At 45.3% G+C, this 21,330-nt stretch overlaps 1 protein-coding gene across 1 annotated transcript in view; it reads right to left on the reverse strand.

The window, feature by feature from the left end:
• The window catches only part of LOC146349259 (disintegrin and metalloproteinase domain-containing protein 30-like), a 37,420-nt gene extending 28,383 nt beyond the window's left edge, over positions 1-9,037 (reverse strand). The window contains exons 1-3 of the mRNA XM_084845382.1: positions 8,936-9,037; positions 5,909-5,971; positions 1,072-1,161 (exon numbers count right to left, since the gene is read on the reverse strand). Of these exons, the coding sequence (XP_084701508.1) occupies positions 1,072-1,161; positions 5,909-5,971; positions 8,936-9,037 (255 nt within the window). The remainder of the gene's footprint in view (positions 1-1,071; positions 1,162-5,908; positions 5,972-8,935) is intronic.
• Between the last annotated feature and the right edge of the window lie 12,293 nt (positions 9,038-21,330).

Raw genomic sequence — 21,330 nt, forward strand, 5'->3', positions numbered from 1 at the left:
TCCTTATTTGGTCCCTGGCAATAGCGTTGCCCTTATTTTCGCCGTAGTCTACGTAAATCTTTACGTAGACTACAGGGACCAAATAAGGAACGCAAATGGCGGCTCCCTATGGGGGCCGCCATTTGCGTACGCGCTTTTCCCCCCCCCCCCAAAGTCACCCGTGATAGGCTACGTGACGATTAACGTAGCCTATCACGGCTGACTTTGGAGATCTAGCCGTGATAGGCTACGTTAATCGTTACGTAGCCTATCACGGGGTTTTTTTGGGTTTTTTTTACTGAACTTGTAATGGCGGCGGCGGCAGCTGGTCGAAAGACCGGCTGCCGCCCCCGCCCCTGACGAAGACCCGACGAACCGCTACTGGGACCCGCCGCCGGGAGGGACATTCATGAAAGGTAAGTCCCATCCCGGGGGGGGGGCGGGGGGGCAGAGAATTTCACCGCCGATTTCGGGGGGCCGAATGCATTGGCATTCGGCCTCACCGAGATTCGTGGAGAAATTCTCAGAAATTCTCCGCTATCCCTAACTGGGACCTTCCCCAAGCTTTGACTTTATGAGCTGGCTCACAGACTGCATAGCTCCTTCAACTCTGAGCATCATGTTGGGCTTCCTTGCTCTGAGGCACTGGTTGGCCTCCTGTTCAGGACTATTCTGCAATCCATTGGAAACCTAAACTCAGGCCTATGATAAGTGAGATGCCTTGTTCTATTTTATGGGCGACTGGTATGCATTCCTGTCATTTGTAGATAATGAGCAATTGGCTAAATGTTTTCCTGAGAGACATGTCATTCTGAACAGATATGCCTATGATGTGTGTAAATTAAGTCCAATTATAATGACAATGAAGTTCCCTTCAGTCATTATTCAGTCATTACATTTTTGTATGTTGTATTCCTTTTGTTTCCTATAAAAATTATGTAACAATGTTTTCCTTTTCCATTAAAACATACTTTTAAAAATAAACCCACATTTCAAATGGAATTAGCTATATGTGGAATTTTGTGACAATCCCATCCTTGAAGACAGAAGAAGATAGACAAAAGATAGAATAATCTGCAATGTTTATCTTACCTTACATTTCTCACAGCAGAGTCCATAAAGACAGTCAATGTCCTGTTTGAATGTACAGTTCCTTTGGCAACATCGATGCCTTCTGCATTCCTGCAAATGAAGGGATCATCATCTCACCAATACCTGTCCTGCCCAATACTGTATTTTAAGTGCAGTTTCTAACATTAACTATTTATTTATTTATTTATTTATTTATATTTACAGTATTTATATACCACTCCACATCGAAAGATTTCAGAGCAGTGAACAGCAAAGATAAAAGAATAAAACACCATATTAAAACAAAATATTTTAAGAGAAACAGATTCTGAACTTAATAAACAGTGGCAGGACACTCAAGGAAGGCCTCTCAAAATAACCATGTCTTCAGGAGGCACCGGAAGGAACACAACGTTGGCGCCTGCGTGACCTCCAATGGCAGGGAGTTCCACAGCAAGGGATCCACCACGCTGAAGGCTTTTTTCCTGGTGGACTCCAGCTGGGCAATGGGTCCATGTGGAACCCTCAGGAACATCCCCTCTGATGACCTCAGTGATCGGGCATGTTGGTAAGGCGCTCTCTCAGGTATCCTGGCCCCAAGTTGTTTTAGGGCCTTGTACACTAGTACTAATACCTTAAACCTGGCCCAGTAGTGAACAGACAGCCAGTGCAGTTCTCTCAGCAAAAGAGTTGCATGCTGAAAAGGGGCAGCTCCTGAAAACAGCCGAGCTGCTGCATTCCATTGTGCCATTGTACAGCTACATATATCTGATGGCTACTTTGCAAATCAGTGACAATTTTTACTGATTCATCTGGATGGAAAATCAGCTGAACTGCCCTGCTGATAAGAGAAAGGAAGGGAGCTGGCCTCTCTGGGTCTTTTAGGGGAATGATGCCATCTCCCTCCATGTACACCAGCACTTTTTGTTCCAATAATCTGTGAAAAATTGAATTGAGATTTGGGAGTTATACACTGTTCAAGGGCAATAATTGTGAGTGGCCAGTTGCCACACAATTCCAGGCTCTCTTGTATGAGATGTAACATTATTTGGATCTATTCCAGAAGAGTTTCAGGCCTGGTTTTGGCACAGAAACCGCCTTTGGCCACTTTGATAAATGACCTATGCCAGGAAAGGGACAGAGGGAGCACATCCCTGTTTATTCTAATGGATTTCTCAGTGGTTTTTGAGACCATCCAGGGGTTTGAAATGGGAAGCCATCAATATGCTGATGACACCCACTTAGAATCATAGAATAGTAGGGCTGGAAGGGGCCTACAAGACCCTCGAGTCCAGCCCCCTGCTCAATGCAGGAATCCAAGTCAAAGCATCTCCGACAGATGGCTGTCCAGCCTCGTCTTGAATGCCTCCAGTGTGGGAGAGCCCACCACCTTCTCTGAACTCGTTCCAATTTATCTGAATCCTTAAAAGTTTGGTGCCCAAAACTGGACACAGTATTCGAGCTGAGGTCTGACCGGTGCAGAGTAGAGTGGAACTATTACTTCCCGTGCTTTAGAAACGACTTACAACTACATTTGCCTTTTTTGCAGCCACATTACTCTGCTGACTCATATTCATAGAATCATAGAATAGTGGGGTTGGAAGGGGCCTACAAGACCATCGAGTCCAACCCCCTGCTCAGTGCAGGAATCCAGGTCAAAGCATCTCCGACAGATGGCTGTCCAGCCTCGTCTTGAATGCCTCCAGTGTGGGAGAGCCCACCACCTCCCTAGGGAATGGGTTCCATTGTCATATTGCTCTAGCAGTCAGGACATTTCTCCTAATGTTTGGCTGGAATCTGGCTTCCTGTAACTTGAGCCCATTATTCCATGTCCTGCATTCTGGGATGATGGAGAAGAGATTCTGGCCTTCCTCTCTTCTTCCTCTCCATTACTTCTGATTCAGGGGAGGCAGCAGAAGTGTAAAACTGGTGCTTGGGATCAGTATTGGACTGCTGGTGGACTAGTTAAGGGGAAATAGAATGCGGCTAGATCCATTATTTTCTTAAGTCTGATCAGGGATGGCAAATGTGGGTTCTGTGGCCTAACCAATTTTGTAGATCTACCATACCTCAAGCAGTGATTTCAATCAAAATGTTTGAAGGTGTTAGAACTAGGGATACTCAATATGTTTAATATTATATCACTCCGTGACAACTCATCGGGAATTGCTGAGGTGTGCCATGCCCTAAGGGGCCTCCTTGCACATGTTTCACTCCATATGCCACTCATCTCTCAACCGAGGCAGCAGGGGAAGCACAGACTGGGTTCAGAATTAATTAATTAACCCATCATGGGTTATTGTGTCATCTGGTGGGAGTTTTTTCTAACCCACAATGGCTTATTTGGCCAAAATAACCCACTCTGATAACCCACGGTCTGCAGAGTGGGTTATTTAACCCATCATGGGTTATCATGTCATGTGGCAGTCAGGGTGGGCTATTTTGGCTGGCTACAGAGCTGTGTGGCAGGAGCGATCAGAACAGCTGCTGCTCTGCTCTTTGCTGGCTTAGGAACACATTAAAGCGACCAAGCCAGCAGTGCAGAGGAAGCTGGCTATGAGGTTTGGTCCTGATCCTGCAACCCCCCAAGGTTTTCTAGCTACTTCCCCCTTTTTGGTGCACTCAGGATTTTTGCTCATCTGGAGTAAATGCACAGGGGGTTGATAGAGGATCGGGTGCCTCCTGACTAGGAGAGGCTGTGGGTGTCTCTACATTAAGCAAAAAACCCGCATACTTACCGTGGCTTTCTGTTTTCAGTTTCTTTGCAGGATAAAGATGGGTTCTTTGCATAGCTGGGTTTCCTTAAATGTATAATGCTACCTGCCATTTACACTGGTAGCTAAAGCCCGTCGGGATGTTATCAGATGCCAGCAGCATTGTACACCCACAACCCACCTCCTTTGGGGTAACCCCTCCTCCTTCTCAGCATGAACTTCCCTATCTCAAATTCCTTGCCTCCTGTTTCACTTCTGCTGCCACTGATCCCTACCTTGAGGAGTGGGGAGCTGAAAGGGGTTGCATGTATAGAATCCACAGTACTTCTGTAACTTTAGAAGCCTGCTCCCCACCCCTCCCCGTAAAACAAGCAATTTCCCTTTTCCCATTTGTGTGTACATGCGGACTGGGTAGAAAGGGTTAAAACTTCTGTGCAGCAACTGCAGAGCAATTCCGCCCCCGCCCATCCCACTGAAAATTGCTGAGGAGTCAGCATGCGCCATGCGCGCAAGTCAGTATTGTCCCTGTTAAAGCAAGCACTAAAACATTTCTCTTTTGTGTATACACTGGGAGAGGGGGTTGAGTGGAAAGGGGCCATTGCAACATCCCCCTGCCCACTACCCATCTGCTTATTCACCCCCCAGATGTGGCACTGAGCATGGCTTGGCTCCATTTCACTCCTGTCCCTCACTTGCTGCCATGTTATAGTAGTGAAATGCCAGGATAGTGCACCTCCAGAATGGTGGACGAGCAGCAGGTCAAATGAGACATGGAGCTGGGCTCCATTTTGGTCCTGTCCCTCACTCACTTTTCTGTCTCCCCCCCAAACATTGAGCAGGTGGAGGGTTTCAGAAACCCCATGGACATTGCAGGCAGGCGGAGCGGCAGCTGTATCAGTGCAATGCTGCTCTGCCAGGAAACAGTGAGGAACGAGGAGGAGGAAGAAGGGCGCAGGCACAGCAGGGTGACACTCCCACCCCACCATTGTCACTACTGTCGTCAGCATAACCCCCCCCCCACAAACGCCCACACACAGCGCATAATTTCGTCACCACAAAATACCGAGCTGGGGCTAGCACTTCCAAGGCACAACAAGAGAAAGGAGGCTACTGCACGACACATTGGATGTGTCACACGGCACTTCCGCCCTCCCCACCCTGGAACGCCCCCAGCCACGCCCCTTTTTGGCCGTGCTGCGCTCCTCTTGTGAGCGCAGAGGACAGGCCTGTTCTGTGCTGCCTCAGAGGCAGCGCGGAAGTGGGTGGAGGTCCGTTCTCTGGGAACTGACCTCAGATCACGGGCTCAGAGGTCGATTCCTGGAAAACAACATATCCTATGGTTGTCTAGCCGCTGTGTGGCAGCCATAGGATTGCTCCCTAAAAGTTCGTGGTCACATGACCTATGGAATTAAGTGAACAAGGGGGATTTGATGTGCCTCTTCCAGTGGACCTGCTGACACCCTCATTTAGATTTTATAATTGTGTTTTATTTAAAACATGTCTAGGCCGCCATTCAGTGCATTTAGCCCTCCCAATATCTATTTATTTATTTACAAAATTTATATACCATTCTGCATCCAATAAAATATCTGAGCAGTGAACAATAAAAAGGAGAGACTCATCACCATCATAGAAATACAGAATTACAACATTTAAAATCAGATGGTACCAATATATATGTCGTATGTAAATACACATAAGTTGTTCATCTGGGATAGGAAGGCTCCAGGGGACTATGGGAAGAAGAATGCCTCAATCTTTTTCTTCCTTCACCAGTAGCCATATTTGCTTTTAAAATGTGGCCTGAACTTTGAAACCTTTTCTCTACAATTGGACCATGTGCCCACCACCAACTAGAACACCAAATCAGGTGTATGAAGCTTGCTATGCCATTTCTAACCGCTTTATTTTGTTTTTTAGGCTGCAGTCCTAAGCACACTTTCCTGGAAGTAAGTGCCATTGATACAGTGGGACTTACTTCTGCGTAAACACACATAGGTGTGCGCTGTTAGTTGGTAATTTATACAAATGTACAAAAAAAACAAAGACATATACTTAAGGTTAGATGTGTTAAAATAGCAGCAAACATCCAACGCAGCATCCTATGCAGCTGTCATTTTAATAATATTTTATCAACAACTTACAATTATGTCTGTAGATTGTGGGTGGTTAGCAAATGAATATTCGTTCTCTGATCTTTGGTCCCACTGTTTAAAAAGAAAAAAGGAGTTACAAGATATTTTATCTTACCTGTCCTTTTATGTGCTGAATAAGCTGAAGCTGAACCTTGACAACACCGAGGTACTTTTGGTGGGAGACAAGAGTAGGCTGGGGGGATGTTGACCTGGTGCTGAATGGGGTATGGCTACCCTTGAAAGATCAGGTCCGCAGCCTGGGGGCCATTTTAGACTCCCAGTTGTCCATGGAGGCTCAGGTGTCAGCTGTGAGCCAGACAGCGCTGTACCAACTCCATCTGATGTGGTGGCTGCGCCCCTACCTTCCCGACTTTCTGCTCCCATCGGTAGTACATGCCCTGGTCTCCTCTCGTCTAGACTGCTGTAATGCGCTCTACGTGGGGTTACCCTTCAAGACGGTTCGGAAGCTGCAGCTGGTACAGTACGCGGTGAACCGCCGCGTTCTGTACCAGCTGCAGATTCCATGGTGATCACATCACTCTGGTGCTGAAGGAGTTACACTGGTTACCAGTTGTTTTCCGGGCCAAATTCAAGGTGTTGGTTTTGACCTTTAAAACCCTATATGGTTTCGGCCCAGCCTATCTTAAGGAGCACCTCCAGCAACACCAGACAGGCCGCTCAACAAGATCAGGCCCGGATGGCCTTCTCTCTGACGTATAATATGGTCGCTTTCCCCCAGAGTTCCTATAACTGCTACTTGATCCACTAAGTCATCTCTGTTGGTTAGGATCAAGTCAAGGATAGCCGATCCTCTAGTTCCTTCCTCTACTTTCTGTAGGAGGAAGTTATCTGCCACACAAGTCAGGAATTTCCTGGAGGGGCCATGTTTTGCAGAATTTGTCTCCCAACAAATATCGGGGAAATTGAAGTCCCCCATTACTACTACATCATGCTTCCTTAAAACATTGGCTATTTGCTTTCCAAAAGTTTCATCCTCATCTTCTCCTTGGTTGGGTGGCCGGTAGTAGACTCTGACCACCAGGTTCCTTTTATTCTTTGCTCCATTAATTTTGATCCAGATGCTCTCGATGGGGCTACCAAGCTCATCCTCCTGTATTTATGTGCAGAGATATTTCTTTTTCACATACAGTGCAACCCCACCTCCCTTTCTGTTCCTCCTGTTCTTTTTGAACAAGTTATATCCTTCAATTGCTGTATTCCAGTCATGAGAGTCATCCCACCAAGTCTCAGTTATACCTATCAGGTCATAATTTCCCTCTTGTATTAAGAGTTCAAGTTCGTTCTGTTTGTTTCCCATACTCTGGGCATTAGTATATAGACATCGAAGACCATGTGCTTCATAGTCTGGCTTTCTTCCTACATGTGTCTGAAGACTATTATTGGGTGCTATCAGAGCTGTTCTCTCCGTTGCAGTGCATGCGCCTACATCCATTGTTACCTCCAACATTACATCTCCATTCCCCGTAGGATTCAGTTTAAAGCCCTCCTGATGAAGTTCTTCATGCTGTGGCCAAACACATTCTTCCCAGCCTTTGTGAGGTGCAACCCATCCCTAGCCAACAGCCCATCTTCCAGGAAGTGTAGCCCGTGGTCCCAGAATCCAAATCTCTCTCATCGGCACCACCTTCGTAGCCAGTCATTCACCCGGAGTATTGTTCGTTCCCTTTCTATCCCTCTTCTAACTACTGGATGAGAAAACTATCTGGGCGGGCCCCAAAGTTCTTGAGTTTCCTTCCCAAAGCTTCAAAGTCTGATGTGATTTCTTCGTAGCTCCGCTTGGCGGTATCATTTGTTCCCACATGGATGTGAAATGCTACTATTCTATGATTCTATGTTCCCCCCCCTTTTTGCCAACCTCCAACCCTACCTTGGAGGAGGCACCTGGAGGAGGGCCTCAGTTGATGATAGTGTGCCAATAGGTTCTTACCAGGAGAGCTGCTCCGTCAGGTATTGCAGTCCCAAATCATGTAAGGCTTTATAGGTCAAAACCAGCAGCTTGAATTGGGCTCAGAAATGTACAGTCAGCCAGTGCAAGCAAGTCAGAATGGTTGTTCTATGCTCAGACCTTCTGGTCTCCACTATCAATCTGGCCACTGCATTTTGCACAATCTGCAGCTTCCAAAGAGTCTTTGAGGACAGCCCCACATACAGGACATTGAAGTAATCTAAGTTGGAGGTTACCAGAGCATAGATTACTGAGGGCAGGTTATCCCAGTCCAGATAGGGCCATAGCTGGGTGACCAACTGAAGCGGGTAGAAGGCACTCTGTAATTTCCCCCTAGATCCTGTCCCCCCTTCCCCAAATTGGCATTATGTTGGCCATTCTCCAGTCCCCTGGTACGGAGGCTGATCTTAGGGACATGTTACATATTTTTGTTAGAAAATTGGCTATTTCACATTTGAGTTATTTAAGAACTCTAGGATGGATACCACTAGGGCCCAGTGATTTGTTAGCTTTCAATCTGTTAATAAGGTCAGTAAGGGAGCAATCCTATATCGCCTAGACAGCGTTTGGGGGAGACAGGATTGTTCAGTTTCCTGGATCCGAGCTCCAAGACAGGGCTCTAAGCTCTGAGCCCCTTCCCCATCGTAGGTGGCGCAGACAGAACCACGTCAGCTACCTCTCCGTGCTCAGTAAACAGAGCGCAGAGACAGGGGAAAGGGGGTGTTCCTGGGAGTGGAGAGAAGAGGCCAGGGTGGCTGGCTTGCGCCTTTTTCTATCACTGCCCCAGCTCCTTCCCTCCCTGAAGCCTCCACTAGACGGGCGACATTGCATGAATGTCTAGCGTAAATGCAGTACGGGAGGCACAAGGCACCTCCCGCTTTGCAATGGATACATGTAAGCCTCCAAGTTCGGAGGTTTACGTGTACCCAGGGCGCAACCCATAGGATTGCGTTCTAAGCTGCATACCGCATCACACTGCTGGGGCACTACTATTAGCAGGAAAGCTCACAACACACAGAAACGTCTGACAGAGGGAACAATGTAATTCTAGCAATATTTTATTCACCTACCTGGTGCTGTTTTTTGGTGCTTGGTTGTCTCTGAAGAGATAATCCCAGGATCCATTCTCCTTCTGTTTCCTGATAAACGTAGAAAAAGTTGCTGAATGCCATAGCTCATCATCTTTTTCATGGTTTCATAAACAGTTTGTTTTTGTAAGGGATTTGCAAAATAGTATCCCGCAGAGGCAAGGAGCAAAATTTAAACCTGTGGTTTTCAAAATCTCAATCTCTCTCTCTCTCTCTCTCTCTCTCTCTCTCTCAGGAAACTCTTTCCATCACAACTTGTTTGTGGAGGAAACCCCTACATCTTTGCCATGGGAGTGTTTTGCATTGCAGAGGCTTTGAGGACAAGTTTTAGGGGCACAGTCAGTTTACATGTAGCAGTGTCACTCTGTGTGAACTGAGAGTAAACAAGCCGAACACTCCCCTGTGGCTGTGCATTGCAGGGGAAGATGGGTATAGGCAGGGAAGATGTCTTTCAGTCATGAAATGGCTTGTCTGCCATTACTGATCTTCTAATTGTGGGACCGCTGATAAGCTTTTGAGGTGGAATCCCAGGTTTCCCCAGAACACAGTTTGAAAGCAACCGTTTTGAACTATGCCTAGGTATAATATTAAAGTTATACTATATTCTACAGTGATTTCCTTGTGGCAGAGAGTTCCATAGTTCAGCTTTCCTCATATTAAGTACAGCCATTGGCTCTGGAAGTATCATGGCACAGCCTCCCCATTTTAGGCAGAATTTGCTGATCCAGAGGATTTTTTGTTTTATTTTGTTCTCCCCCTCCCCTCCCAACACTGTGCCTCTGAAAATATTTTTACTCATCTCCTGTCATTTCCTCTCCCTTTCTTTTCATACTTAACTTGTACCCTAACCCCCAAAGTGTGTTTCTTTCATCCCTTCCTCCAGCTGCTTTTGCATTCACTTCTTCCTATTTTTATTTATTTATTTATTGTATTTATTTATTACATTTCTAATCCACCCAACAACTAATATTCTCTGGGCAGATAACAAATCCCCTCTCTTATTCCTGCCCTCTCTATTCCCAGTTTATGATGATGATTAAAAATATTAACCTTTTATTTCTTCTTCTAAATTCCTTCAAAGCCCCCTTTGGCCCTTTTCCCTCAGAACCCCCTCCCTCCCTTCCCCTCTTCCTGAATTTCTCTATTTCCCAGCCACTTTAATTCATTTCCTGCATCTTCCTTCCTCCCACCCACACAAGCCCACAAACACACACAAACACAGGCTCTCCAATTCCTGGTACCACTGCCCAATACCAGATTATTTTTCTGAGGTAGGGGAGCTGGCCGTCACCATGGGTAAAGAGCACAGCAGCAGCCCCCAATGCTTCTCCTTTACCTCTCCCTCAGTCTGTCTGTCTTCCCTTCTTTGCATTCTTTCTTTCCTTCCAAAAGACTTTGTTGGCCACTCTTGTTCTGTTGTCTGTTTCCTTTCCTTTCCTTTCCTTTCCTTTCCTTTCCTTTCCTTTCCTTTCCTTTCCTTTCCTTTCCTTTCCTTTCCTTTCCTTTCCTTTCCTTTCCTTTCCTTCCCTTCCCTTCCCTTCCCTTCCCTTCCCTTCCCTTCCCTTCCCTTCCCTTCCCTTCCCTTCCCTTCCCTCCAACATTGCACACTATAGCCTTGCTCTCTAACCAACTCCTGCTCCCAGATGTGCCCATGCAGGGAACTGCTGCTGGCATCAGTCCAACTAAAAGGCTGCAGGGCAGGCGAGCGAGGAGCTGCCTGGCAAGTTGCAGCACGGAGGCCACTGGTAGTCCCTGGCCCACTGTTTGAGAAATGCCGACCTAAATGAGAGGGTCCACTTTTGAATCCACTTTTCAAGGTGTACAGGGCTAAGATTCTCACGGTGCAACCCTATACATATCTACTCATCAATAAGCCCCATTTTTAATGGGATTTACTCCCGGGTAACTATGTATAGGATTGCACCCTTAGGTGTGTCCTTTAAGCCTCCCATGATATTATGCATGGGAAAGAGGAGGGAGCCCTCTCCTCTAGTGTTCTTAGCTTTCTTGAAGGACCTGTCTGTGCAAGTGCAGTTCCATATGTGGGGTTGCACAGAACTACAAAGAAGAACTCAAGGTTTATCAAACCACCAGTGGGATGCCACTAGAGGATGGATCTGTCTACTTCCAGTCCATGTTGCTTTTGCATGTTTTACCTGTAAGTCCACTGTTTATGCACTGAACTCTGACTTAAAAAAAATATATCTCAAAATACGTATTTATATATGTATTTTAATAGGTATTTTCTCTCAAAAATATGAATTTAAATGCATTTTTATATGTTCAAATTATCAAGAATTGTTACAACATTCAGAGAGCTGCAAAATCCAGTGTTTAGCTTTGATCCACATATTAGTCTGAGAGATCAGGTCATTTAATATGAACTCACTAAGATAAGTTCTTCAAGCATTCCAGAGCCACTAAGAGAACTGTAGGGTTGCATATAAATGGCATCAATAAATCATCATCATTTATTAAGAAGCCGAAAATCCATATAAACCACTATCAGCACAATAATACAAATTTAAAAAAATACTATAAAAATGTAAAATGTAAAAACAATAAAATATGAAGAGTATTCATCCACAAATATACAAAATCTCCTCCCACTCAGAGCCTAGAATGAACATCACAAAAGCAACCCACAACAATTAGGCTATAACTAATGTCCAAATGCCTAGGAAAATAAATAAGTCTTTGCCTAGCACCGAAAATATGACAGTGTTGGTACCAGATGAACTTCCTTTAGGAGAGTGGTCCATAAACATGGAGCTATCACAGAAAAGGCCCATTCCCATCCTGACACCCCCCAAGCTTCTCTTGGAGCAGGCGTACACAGAGGAAAACCTCTGAAACTGACCTCAGGGACTAGGTAGGTTTATACAGGGAGAGGCGGTCCTTGAGGTATTGGGATCCTCAGCCATGTAGGGCTTTTTAGGTTAAAAACAGCACTATGAATTTGACCCAGAAACAAACTGGGTGAGCCAAGACTGGGCTTATACGTTCACACGACCTACCTGGCTGCCAAATTCTGCACTAGCTGTGGTTTCCGAACCATCTTTCAAAGGCAGCCCAAGTAAAATGCATTGCAGTACTCTAACCTAGAGGTAACCAGAGCATAGACTACTGATGCTAGGTTACCCCCATCAAGATAGAGTCACAACTGGTCTACCAACTGAAGCGGGTAGAAGGCACTCCACCCTATGGAGGCCACCTGAGCCTCCAGTGACAATGATGGATCCAGGAGTACCCCCAAGCTACACACCTGCTCCTTCAGGGGGAGTGTGACCCCCTCCAGAGCTGGTTGCACTTTCCCCATCCAGACAGAAGAACCACCTACCAGCAGAGCTTCGGACTTGTCTGGATTGAGCCTCTGTTTATTGGCTCTCATCCTGTCCATTACTGAGGCCAGACACCAGTTCAGCACATCCAAAGAAGTTGCTTCTTTGCATGTCATAGAGTTGTATGTCATCAGCATACGGATGACAACACCCCCCCCCCACCCAAAAAAAATCCAGATGACTCCACACAGTAGATTCATGTAGCTTTTAAACAACATGGGAATAGAATGAACCCCTGTGGAATCCCACACTGGAGGTGTCACGGAGCCAAGCAATATCCCCCAAGCGCCACCCTCTGGAAATGATCATCCAGATAGGAGCAGAAGCCCCCAACTACCAACTCAGACAGTCGTTCCAGAAAGATACCATGATCAATGGAATCAAATGCTGCCAAGAGATCAGGAATATCAACAGGGACACATTCCCCCTCTCTCCTGACACAGGTCATCATACAAAGTGACCAAAACAGACTCAGTAGCAAAACTAGGCCTGAACCCTGACTGAAATGGATCCAGAAAATCAGTCTTATCCAAGAGTGCAAGGATCTGGTCAGCAATCACCAACTCAAAGACCTTGGCCAGGAAAGGGATTAGTGCAGCTGGCTTAAAATTGTTCTTCCAGATCCAGGGAAGACTTCCTAAGAAGTGGTCCTTCCACCACCTCTTTCAGGCAATCTGGAACCACTCTCTCTCTCTTAAGGAGGTATTTATCACCTCCCTGGTCCTACCAGCTATCCCTTCCATGCTAGATTTCACCAGCCATGACAGGCAAGGATCCAACATGGAAGGGGTCAAATGTACCTGTCCAAGCATCTTGTCCATGTCCTTGAGCTGTACTAATTGAAATTCATCCAATTGGACTGGACAAGACAGTACTCTAGACACCTCATGAGACTGAGGGAAGGCCTGTATATGGTTGGTGGGCTCTACTCAGCCTGGTGGGCCACAAGTTGTGTCAAACCTGCTCTAAGAACACAGTGTTAATAGAAGGATTTACAAATGGTTCTTGAAGGTGAGAAGGAACAAATACCTGACCACAATTAAGGTGCAGGTGCAGTTTTATTTGCCATTGTCAATTAATCTGGCTTGTGTCTGTAATGTAGATCTGCCATTTGACTCCTTCAATGAAAGGAGTATGTATATATTTGGGATGCTGGAGGAATTTGATCTTTGTGAATTCCATTGTGAACTGACCTTATCAGCACCTCTCAGACTGATGTGCATATAGGAACATAATTATCCTTTGGATCTTATACTTCTCCAAATTTTGTGATGGGAGTTGTTGGCTCAAAAAACAGGTTTAAAATGACAATTTCCACGGGGTAGATATTGCACCGAAAAAGCAAATGTTCATTTCTTTCTAAAATTTTGTTTGGTGCCACAGACTGGCAAATCTTTGGCCCAGCCCTCATATAAGTAAAAGACTTCTAGTGCAATCCTCTACATATCTACAACTAAGCAGAAATATCCCAGGTAATTATGTATAGGATAGAGAGCTTTGGCTATTGGGCAGAATAGAAATGTAATAAATAAATAAAATTGCAACACCAATTTACTAACAATGCAGATTTCAGTGGTCTAAGTTGGTGGTCTCCAAACTTTTTTTTATCATGCACCCCTATCAGTAAAATTTCTTGGGCATGCATCCCCAATTATATACAGGTACTACTATACTAATATATTATGTACATTATAGAACATACACAAAAAGTAGAAATTAAAAAAGGATGAGATGATGTATGTATGTATGTATGTATTATTATTATTATTAAAATTTATTAACAGTACAAAACCCCTTTTTGCTCTCACTAAAAAATATATTATTGTCCATTTTGTGAGGGTTAGTTTAGTTAGTACTAGATCATACACAGAGTTGGACGACGTCCCCCTGCTCCTTGGCTGACTGGCGGCTTGGCCTGGGCTGTTAACCCTTCCCGCTCTCCTTTGGCGGGATAGCAGCTGAGAGGAAAGCACGCGCTTCATTCTTGGCTCCATTCTGCCAAAGGAGAGTGGGAAGGGTTAATTTCCTTCTCGCTCTTCTTTGGTAGGATGGTGGCTGCTCCATTGCCACACCTGAGCAAGCAGCTGCGCCTTCCTTTGCCATGCCTGGCAGAGATTGGTGCAGTTGCTCTTGGTGGCCGCGGCAGAGGCAGGATAGGACTGGAGCCGAGAGAGGAATGCCACGGAGCGTCCCTCTCTGCTCCCGTCCCATCCTTCTGCCTCCACCACAGCCATCATTGCACACAATGGTACCTCTTCGGGGCAGCGGGAGGCTGCTCAATGATCAGGCAGCTCGCACACCCCAATGGATCACCTTGCGCACCCCACTTTGGAGACCACTGGTCTAAGTAATGAAGGCATGGATGACTGTTGCCAAGTTAAACTGCATGCAGCCCTCGGTGACCCCCAATCGAGGTCTCTGCTTCTCTGCCGCTAATGACAGCGTGGAAGCGGCACTGACAATCAGGGTCGCTGGGAGGGGGAGAAAATTTTAGCCCCCACACCCTCAGCAACCCTGAAGCAGATTCCCCACCCCAGCGATTTTGCACAGGGTCACTGAGATGGGAGCGAGGTTAAAGGGGCCCCCCACCCCAGTATGTGTGCATTTGTGTGCACGGCCCCCCACTGACACCAGATGGAGCCCTTTGCGCCAAAAGGTTTGTGCACCCCATCCTAGAGTCTTTCAAAAGATAGGTAAATACAGACATGCACATCTCCCTCTGTATGTTCTTATTAATTCCTTTGTAAGTTCTGAAGGTCTTAACACCTAACCTCATCAAGGCCGCAGTCACACTCTTCGTTTTCACCAGTGACACCATTTCCACATATCTCAGGCTTAAATCTTTTGGTAGGTAAGTTCAGTAAACATTCTTTTCCTGGTTGTCTTATTAAATCATGATATATCACCCTGCTGCAATTACTCAATCGGTGACATTTTCTGTAACACAATAAATTATCATCCAATATGGCGGTATTTATTTCTTATCCTCACTTCTATCTCGTCTTTCAGAAGACAAATCCTTCTAAGGCGGCATACAACAAAACACATGGCACACGGGGAGGCAGCGGGGGCACATCTGGGCCAAGGGCCACGTGTTTCCCACCCCTGATTGACAGAACTGCTGCGTGACATTGAACTCACCCCCTTGAATCCGGAAGGCCTCATGATCATGTGGCTGGAATTCTTACCTGTTCTTCTGATCAATAGGGATTCATTCAGAATTTGGCTACATCCTGCCTCCTGGGAAAGAAAAAGTCCTTTCACGGGAAGAGAGGCAAACAAGTGGGACCTATAATAAAACATTGCAGTGTATCCCCAGCCCTATAGCTGCTCTTGTTCAGGACTCTACTAGTATGCAGCAAAAGCCTTGCCGTGCTCTTCAGGGCTGAGACTGTCAGCTAGCCCCAAATCAGAGCAATTTATGTAGTATGTATGTATGTATGTATTTCTGGGATTTATATTCCATTTTCTGTGTTAATTAGTATTGTCAAGGTAATTTACAATAAGCAATAAAATATAATACTAAAATACAAATAACAGCTATTTATAGCTACGTAATGGGGGAGGGGGAGTCTGGAGAGTGAGAAAGGAAAAAATATATCCTTTTTCCTTTCCTTCCTCCTGAAGGATTCTTGTATACTGCAGGGAGAGAAACTTTATTTTTTAAATCCCTCTCAGACCTCCTTAATCCCTTCCTTCCTGGATAAAGCAGTTAAGGGCTTGAACAGGCCACTTAGCTCTTCTCTACCGATGTCCTTTTTCCCCTTTCCAACTCCTACCTCAACTCTTATCTGAAAAGAGAAGATTCCACAGCTGACGGTGTCAATTTAAACACCCACAGTGCTATTAACACCATAAAAAGAACCATAAAATTAGGAATGCAGTCAGATAAGGAACAGAGGAAGAATCTCTCCGATTGTAAATAGAAGATACTTGTTTTGAGAGACACAGACACATGGACAGAATGTAGGAGGAGACAAGATCCTTTTGTCACAAACATGCCTGTAACACGCAATGGGATTCAGGAACGTTAGTTATTATAAGTATGTTTTTGTAGTTATCTATCTTATGAGATCTGGATTTTAGTAATATTGTTGATTTAGGAATAGAAATGTATCCTTAGGAATATATTTTAATGGGTCATAAATTAATGGAAAATCATCTAGACACGTTTAAGAGTATGAAAAGCCATAAAAAGGCAATTCAAAACACGGGAAATGGGAGATCACTTATGAAGTAGCTACCCCCTTTTAACTGCCTGTCAGAGAAGACTGGTAAACAACCTACACTTTTTTTTGTTCTGCTCAAGCCTTAACTCAGAATGATTTTGAATGTATCATGTGTTTGATCTATGCATGTATGCACTTTGTACAGAGTACTTATGCTGAATGTTTAATGTTGAGGACCCCAAATGTTGAGAACCCCAAAGCTTATGGTCTTGGGGGACTTTAATATTCATGCTGAGACTAATTTGTCAGGAGCGGCTCAGGACTTAATGGCCACCATGTCAACCATGGGCCTGTCCCAAATAATATCTTGCCCAACACAAGTGGCAGGACACACTTTGGACCTGGTTTTCTGTGCTGGATTGGGAGAAAATGATCTGCGGGTGGGGGAGCCAGTGGTGACTCCTTTGGCATGGACAGATCATTATCTGATCACTTTTGACCTTCAGGCCACCTGTAACCTCCGCAGGGGTAGGGGACCAAATTTGATGGTCCGCCCCTGCGGACTGATGAATCCGGATGGATTTTTGAGGTCTCTTGGGGATTTCCCTGCAGGCTTAGCTGATGGTCCTGCTGTGGTCCTGGTCACCGCTTGGAATGAGGAGATGACCCGGGCTATTGATATGATCACTCCCAAATGTCCTTGACCTAGTCATAGAACTGTGTCAGCTCCTTGGTATTCTGAGGAGCTGAGGGCAATGAAACAACTGTCGATGATTAGAACACAAATGGCAGAAGACCCAGAACGAATACGATTGAACACAGGTAAGAATCCACTTACGACCTTATTCTGTGGCAGAGATGGCGGTGAAGAAATCCTACTTCTCCACCACCATTGTATCTGCTCAGTGTCATCCAGCAAAGCTCTTTTGTGTGGTTAAAGGCCTCTTGGGTGTAGTTTCTTGAAATAAGAACTCGAACTCTCAAAGGCCCTCTGTGAACAATTTGCCAGACACTTTGCACATAAAATTGCTTGCATTCACACTGACTTGGATGACATTGTTTTGACAGTCTGATATGGATGGGGCTGGTGCACCATCTAGTCATGTTATGGATACCTTTCAGCTTGTGCAACCTGCGGATAAACTGCTTGGAGGACTGAGGTCTACTGCTTGCCCTTTAGATCCTTGCCCATCCTGGCTTTTGAAATCTGCCAGAGCTGGGCTGGATATCTGGACCTCAGAGGTAGTAAATGCCTCCTTGAAGGATGGCGAGGTCCCTGCAGCTTTGAAAGAAGCTGTGGTGAGGCCCTTGCTGAAGAAACCAAATTTAGATCCCATGTTTCCAGATAATTACCGCCCTGTGTCAAATTTGCCATTTGGGGGCAAGGTGCTAGAGCGTGTGGTGGCCTCACAACTCCAAGCAGTTTTGGTGAAACTGATGATTTAGATCCATTCCAATCAGGTTTCAGGCCTGGTTATGGGATGGAAACAGCCCTGGTTGCCCTGGTTGATGACTTACGCCGGGGAATGTATGGGGGGAGTGCAACCCTGTTGGTTCTTCTGGACTTATCAGCTGCTTTCGATACCATCAGCCATGGTATCCTTCTGGATCATTTATCTGGATTGGGCTTGGGAGGCACAGTTTAAAGTTGTTCCAGTCCTTTCTGGAGGAGCAGTCTCAGAAGGCGGTGCTGGGGGACTTAAGTTCCACCCCAAGGCCATTAGCCTGTGGGGTGCCTCAGGGTTCTATCTTGTCCTCCATGCTTTTTAACATCTACATGAAACCACTGGGGGAAGTCATCAGGAGGTTTGGGCTGAAATGTCATAAGTATGCAGATGATACTCAGCTCTACCTCTCGTTTCCATCTTCACATCCCAGGGAGGCTGTGGAACTCTAGAACCAGTGTCTGGAGGCTGTTTTGGGATGGATGAGGGTGAACAAGCTGAAACTTAATCCAGACAAGACAGAGGTACTGTGGGTTGGGAAACCAACTACTTTGGATGGAGGTTTACAACTGGCCTTAGATGGGGTTGCACTCCCCCTGAAAGACCAAGTGCGCAGTTTGGGAGTCCTCCTGGACTCCGAGCTAACTGGGGAAGCCCAGGTGGCTGTGGTGATCAGGAGTCCTTTTTACCAGGTTAGGCTGGTACACCAACTGCAACCCTATCTGGAGAGGATGGACCTTGCCTCAGTTATCCATGCACTAGTCACGTCCAGGCTGGATTACTGTAATGTGCTATACAGGGGGCTGTCTTTGAAGATGGTTCAGAAACTCCAGCTTGTGCAGAATGCGGCCGCCCGAGTACTGGTGGGGGCGAGGCGATTCGGTCATATAACGCCTATACTGCGCCAGCTGCACTGGTTACTGGTGCGTTTCCGAGCCCAATTCAAAGTGCTGGTTTTGACCTTTAAAGTTACTTGAAGGACCGCCTACACTCATATCAGCCAGCCCGCACTTTAAGATCAGAAAGAGAGGCCCTTGTCATCTGCCCACTCGTGAGAGCAGTCAGGTGGGTGAACACATGTGAGAGGGCCTTCTCTGCAGTGACCTCACATCTTTGGAAGACGCTGCCATCAGAGGTCCGCCATGCTCTGTCATTGCAGACTTTTAAGAAGGCCTTGAAAACGTATTATTTTACCTTGGCCTTCTACTGATATGACTGCTACTGTTGCTGTTGCTGCTGCTAATGGCCTTGTAGGCCCCTTCCAACCCTACTATTCTATGATTCTATGATCATTGTTGGTTTTAATTGTTTTTATGTTTTATCACTTTTAATATTTTAATTGTTTTAATGAACTTTATTGTTGTAAGCTGCCTTGGGAGGGCTTCTGCCCTGAAAGGCAGCCAAGAAATATTTTAAATAAAAAATAATGAATGAATGAATGAATGAATGAAAGAAAGACAGACAGACAGACAGACAGACAGACCAACCTTGTCTAAGGGAGTTTTTCCTGGTAAATACAAAAAATCTGTATGTTTAAAACTAGGGTTTGAATTTATTTTGCCCTGAGATAACATTTTGTTCTTGGAGGCATTTGAATATGTTCAGTTAAACAGATGATCTAGGATCACCTACATACAGAACGCATATTTTGAGAGAAAGACCCATAAGCCACAGCAGGAACAGAGCTATGAATACCAGAATGCAGGGAGAATTAGACCCGAGGATCTGTGAAAAAAATGCACTGGAGAAGAATGAATCCCTATCTATAAAAGAACAGAAACTCTCCAGTAAGAATTTCATTTTCTCAATCCCGTGGATAGCAATTCATTCAACACAGGAATATTAAAAAGCAGTATATACTAAGGAGGTCACAAATTTCTCAGTTCCCATAACATTGGTATAACATGAGTTCCAGGGCTTGAGTACTCTCATCATTCCTTTCACTTTAATATTTGTACCACACTTTTCCTTACAAAAGGAAATTGAAAACAGCTAACATTTAGTTAAGTTAGTTAAAATTTATTTATATGCTACTTGTCCAGGTAGACTGTGTTCAAAGTGGCTCACAACAACAACTAATAATAATAATTAAAAAAACTAATAAAAAAATAAAACTTAACCAAACAATGAGAAACATTATCTAACCATTAAAATGCTACAATAAGCTATCCATAAAATTTCCATTTAATACCTAAGGAAAACATTTAACAATCATAATATAATACATAAGCATTAGAGCAATAAATTCCTACAATACAAACAATAAAGAACATGGGGATAATAAAACACACACTATCATAAAAAATATACAAACTTATATCTCTCTACTCCTGATCCATAAAGAGCACACCCAACTCTGAAATTCTTTGAGCAGATGTCACAGCTGGAAGGAAGAGATTCTTAAGAGTGAAGGCCTTTGAAGCTTTTACTCCTAAGGGCTTATAAGGGAAGTGAGGCAAGCCCTCAGTACCATATTAAGACTTCACAGGGGTGATACCCTGTTCCACTGGATGAAGAAGGTAGGGAACAACCAAGATTCCTGCCACCATAGGGTTGGGAGGGATAACCGCTGTCCAGGAGTCTGCATAGTCAAACTATGGAACTCGCTATCACAAGATCATCCCAGACTGCAGGACACGGAATAATGGGCTCAAGTTACAGGAAGCCAGATTCTGGCTGAACATCAGGAAAAACCTCCTGACCAGTTGAGCACTATGACAACGGAACCAATTCCCTAGGGAGGTGGTGGGCTCTCCCACACTGGAGGCCTTCAAGACGAGGCTGGACAGCCATCTGTCAGGGAGGCTCTGACTTTGATTCCTGCATTGAGCAGGGGGTTGGACTCGATGGCCTTGTAGGCCCCTTCCAACCCTACTATTCTATGATTCTAAGATGTAGCGATGGCCACCAACTTGGATGGTTTTAAAAGGGGATTAAAAAAATTCATGGAGGATAAGGCTATCAACAACTACTAGTCCTGATGGCAATATGCTCCCTTCAGTATCAGAGGCACTATGGCTCTCAATGCCAGCTGCTGGGGAACCGGAGTGAGAGGGTGCTGTTGCACTCATGTCCTGCTTGTGGGCTTTCAGAGACATCTGATTAGAGAATGCTGGATTATAGGCCTTTGGTCTGATCCAGGATGGTTCTTATGTCTCTACAAAGGGAGAATGATTAAATACCTTTTCTGGATGTTTTGTAGCCTCACTCAGTGGCCTGTTTCCAACGTAATGGCAGCATCCAGCAGCAAACTGTGAGTTAATTAACCCACAAATTGCAGGGATGTGCACTGCGCCCAAGCTGCTCACAAGCCGCTTCCTGTTTCCATTAATAACCCTCGAATGGTACATTTGAGGGTTGTTTCTGTGATGTCCAAACGCAGGCATTTGGGATTGTTAGTAGGTCAAACAACCCCAAGTTAA

This window comes from Heloderma suspectum, chromosome 3 (genome assembly GCF_057233095.1).
Source record: "Heloderma suspectum isolate Gila_16-S chromosome 3, 16-S_ref, whole genome shotgun sequence".
Taxonomy (NCBI): domain Eukaryota; kingdom Metazoa; phylum Chordata; class Lepidosauria; order Squamata; family Helodermatidae; genus Heloderma; species Heloderma suspectum.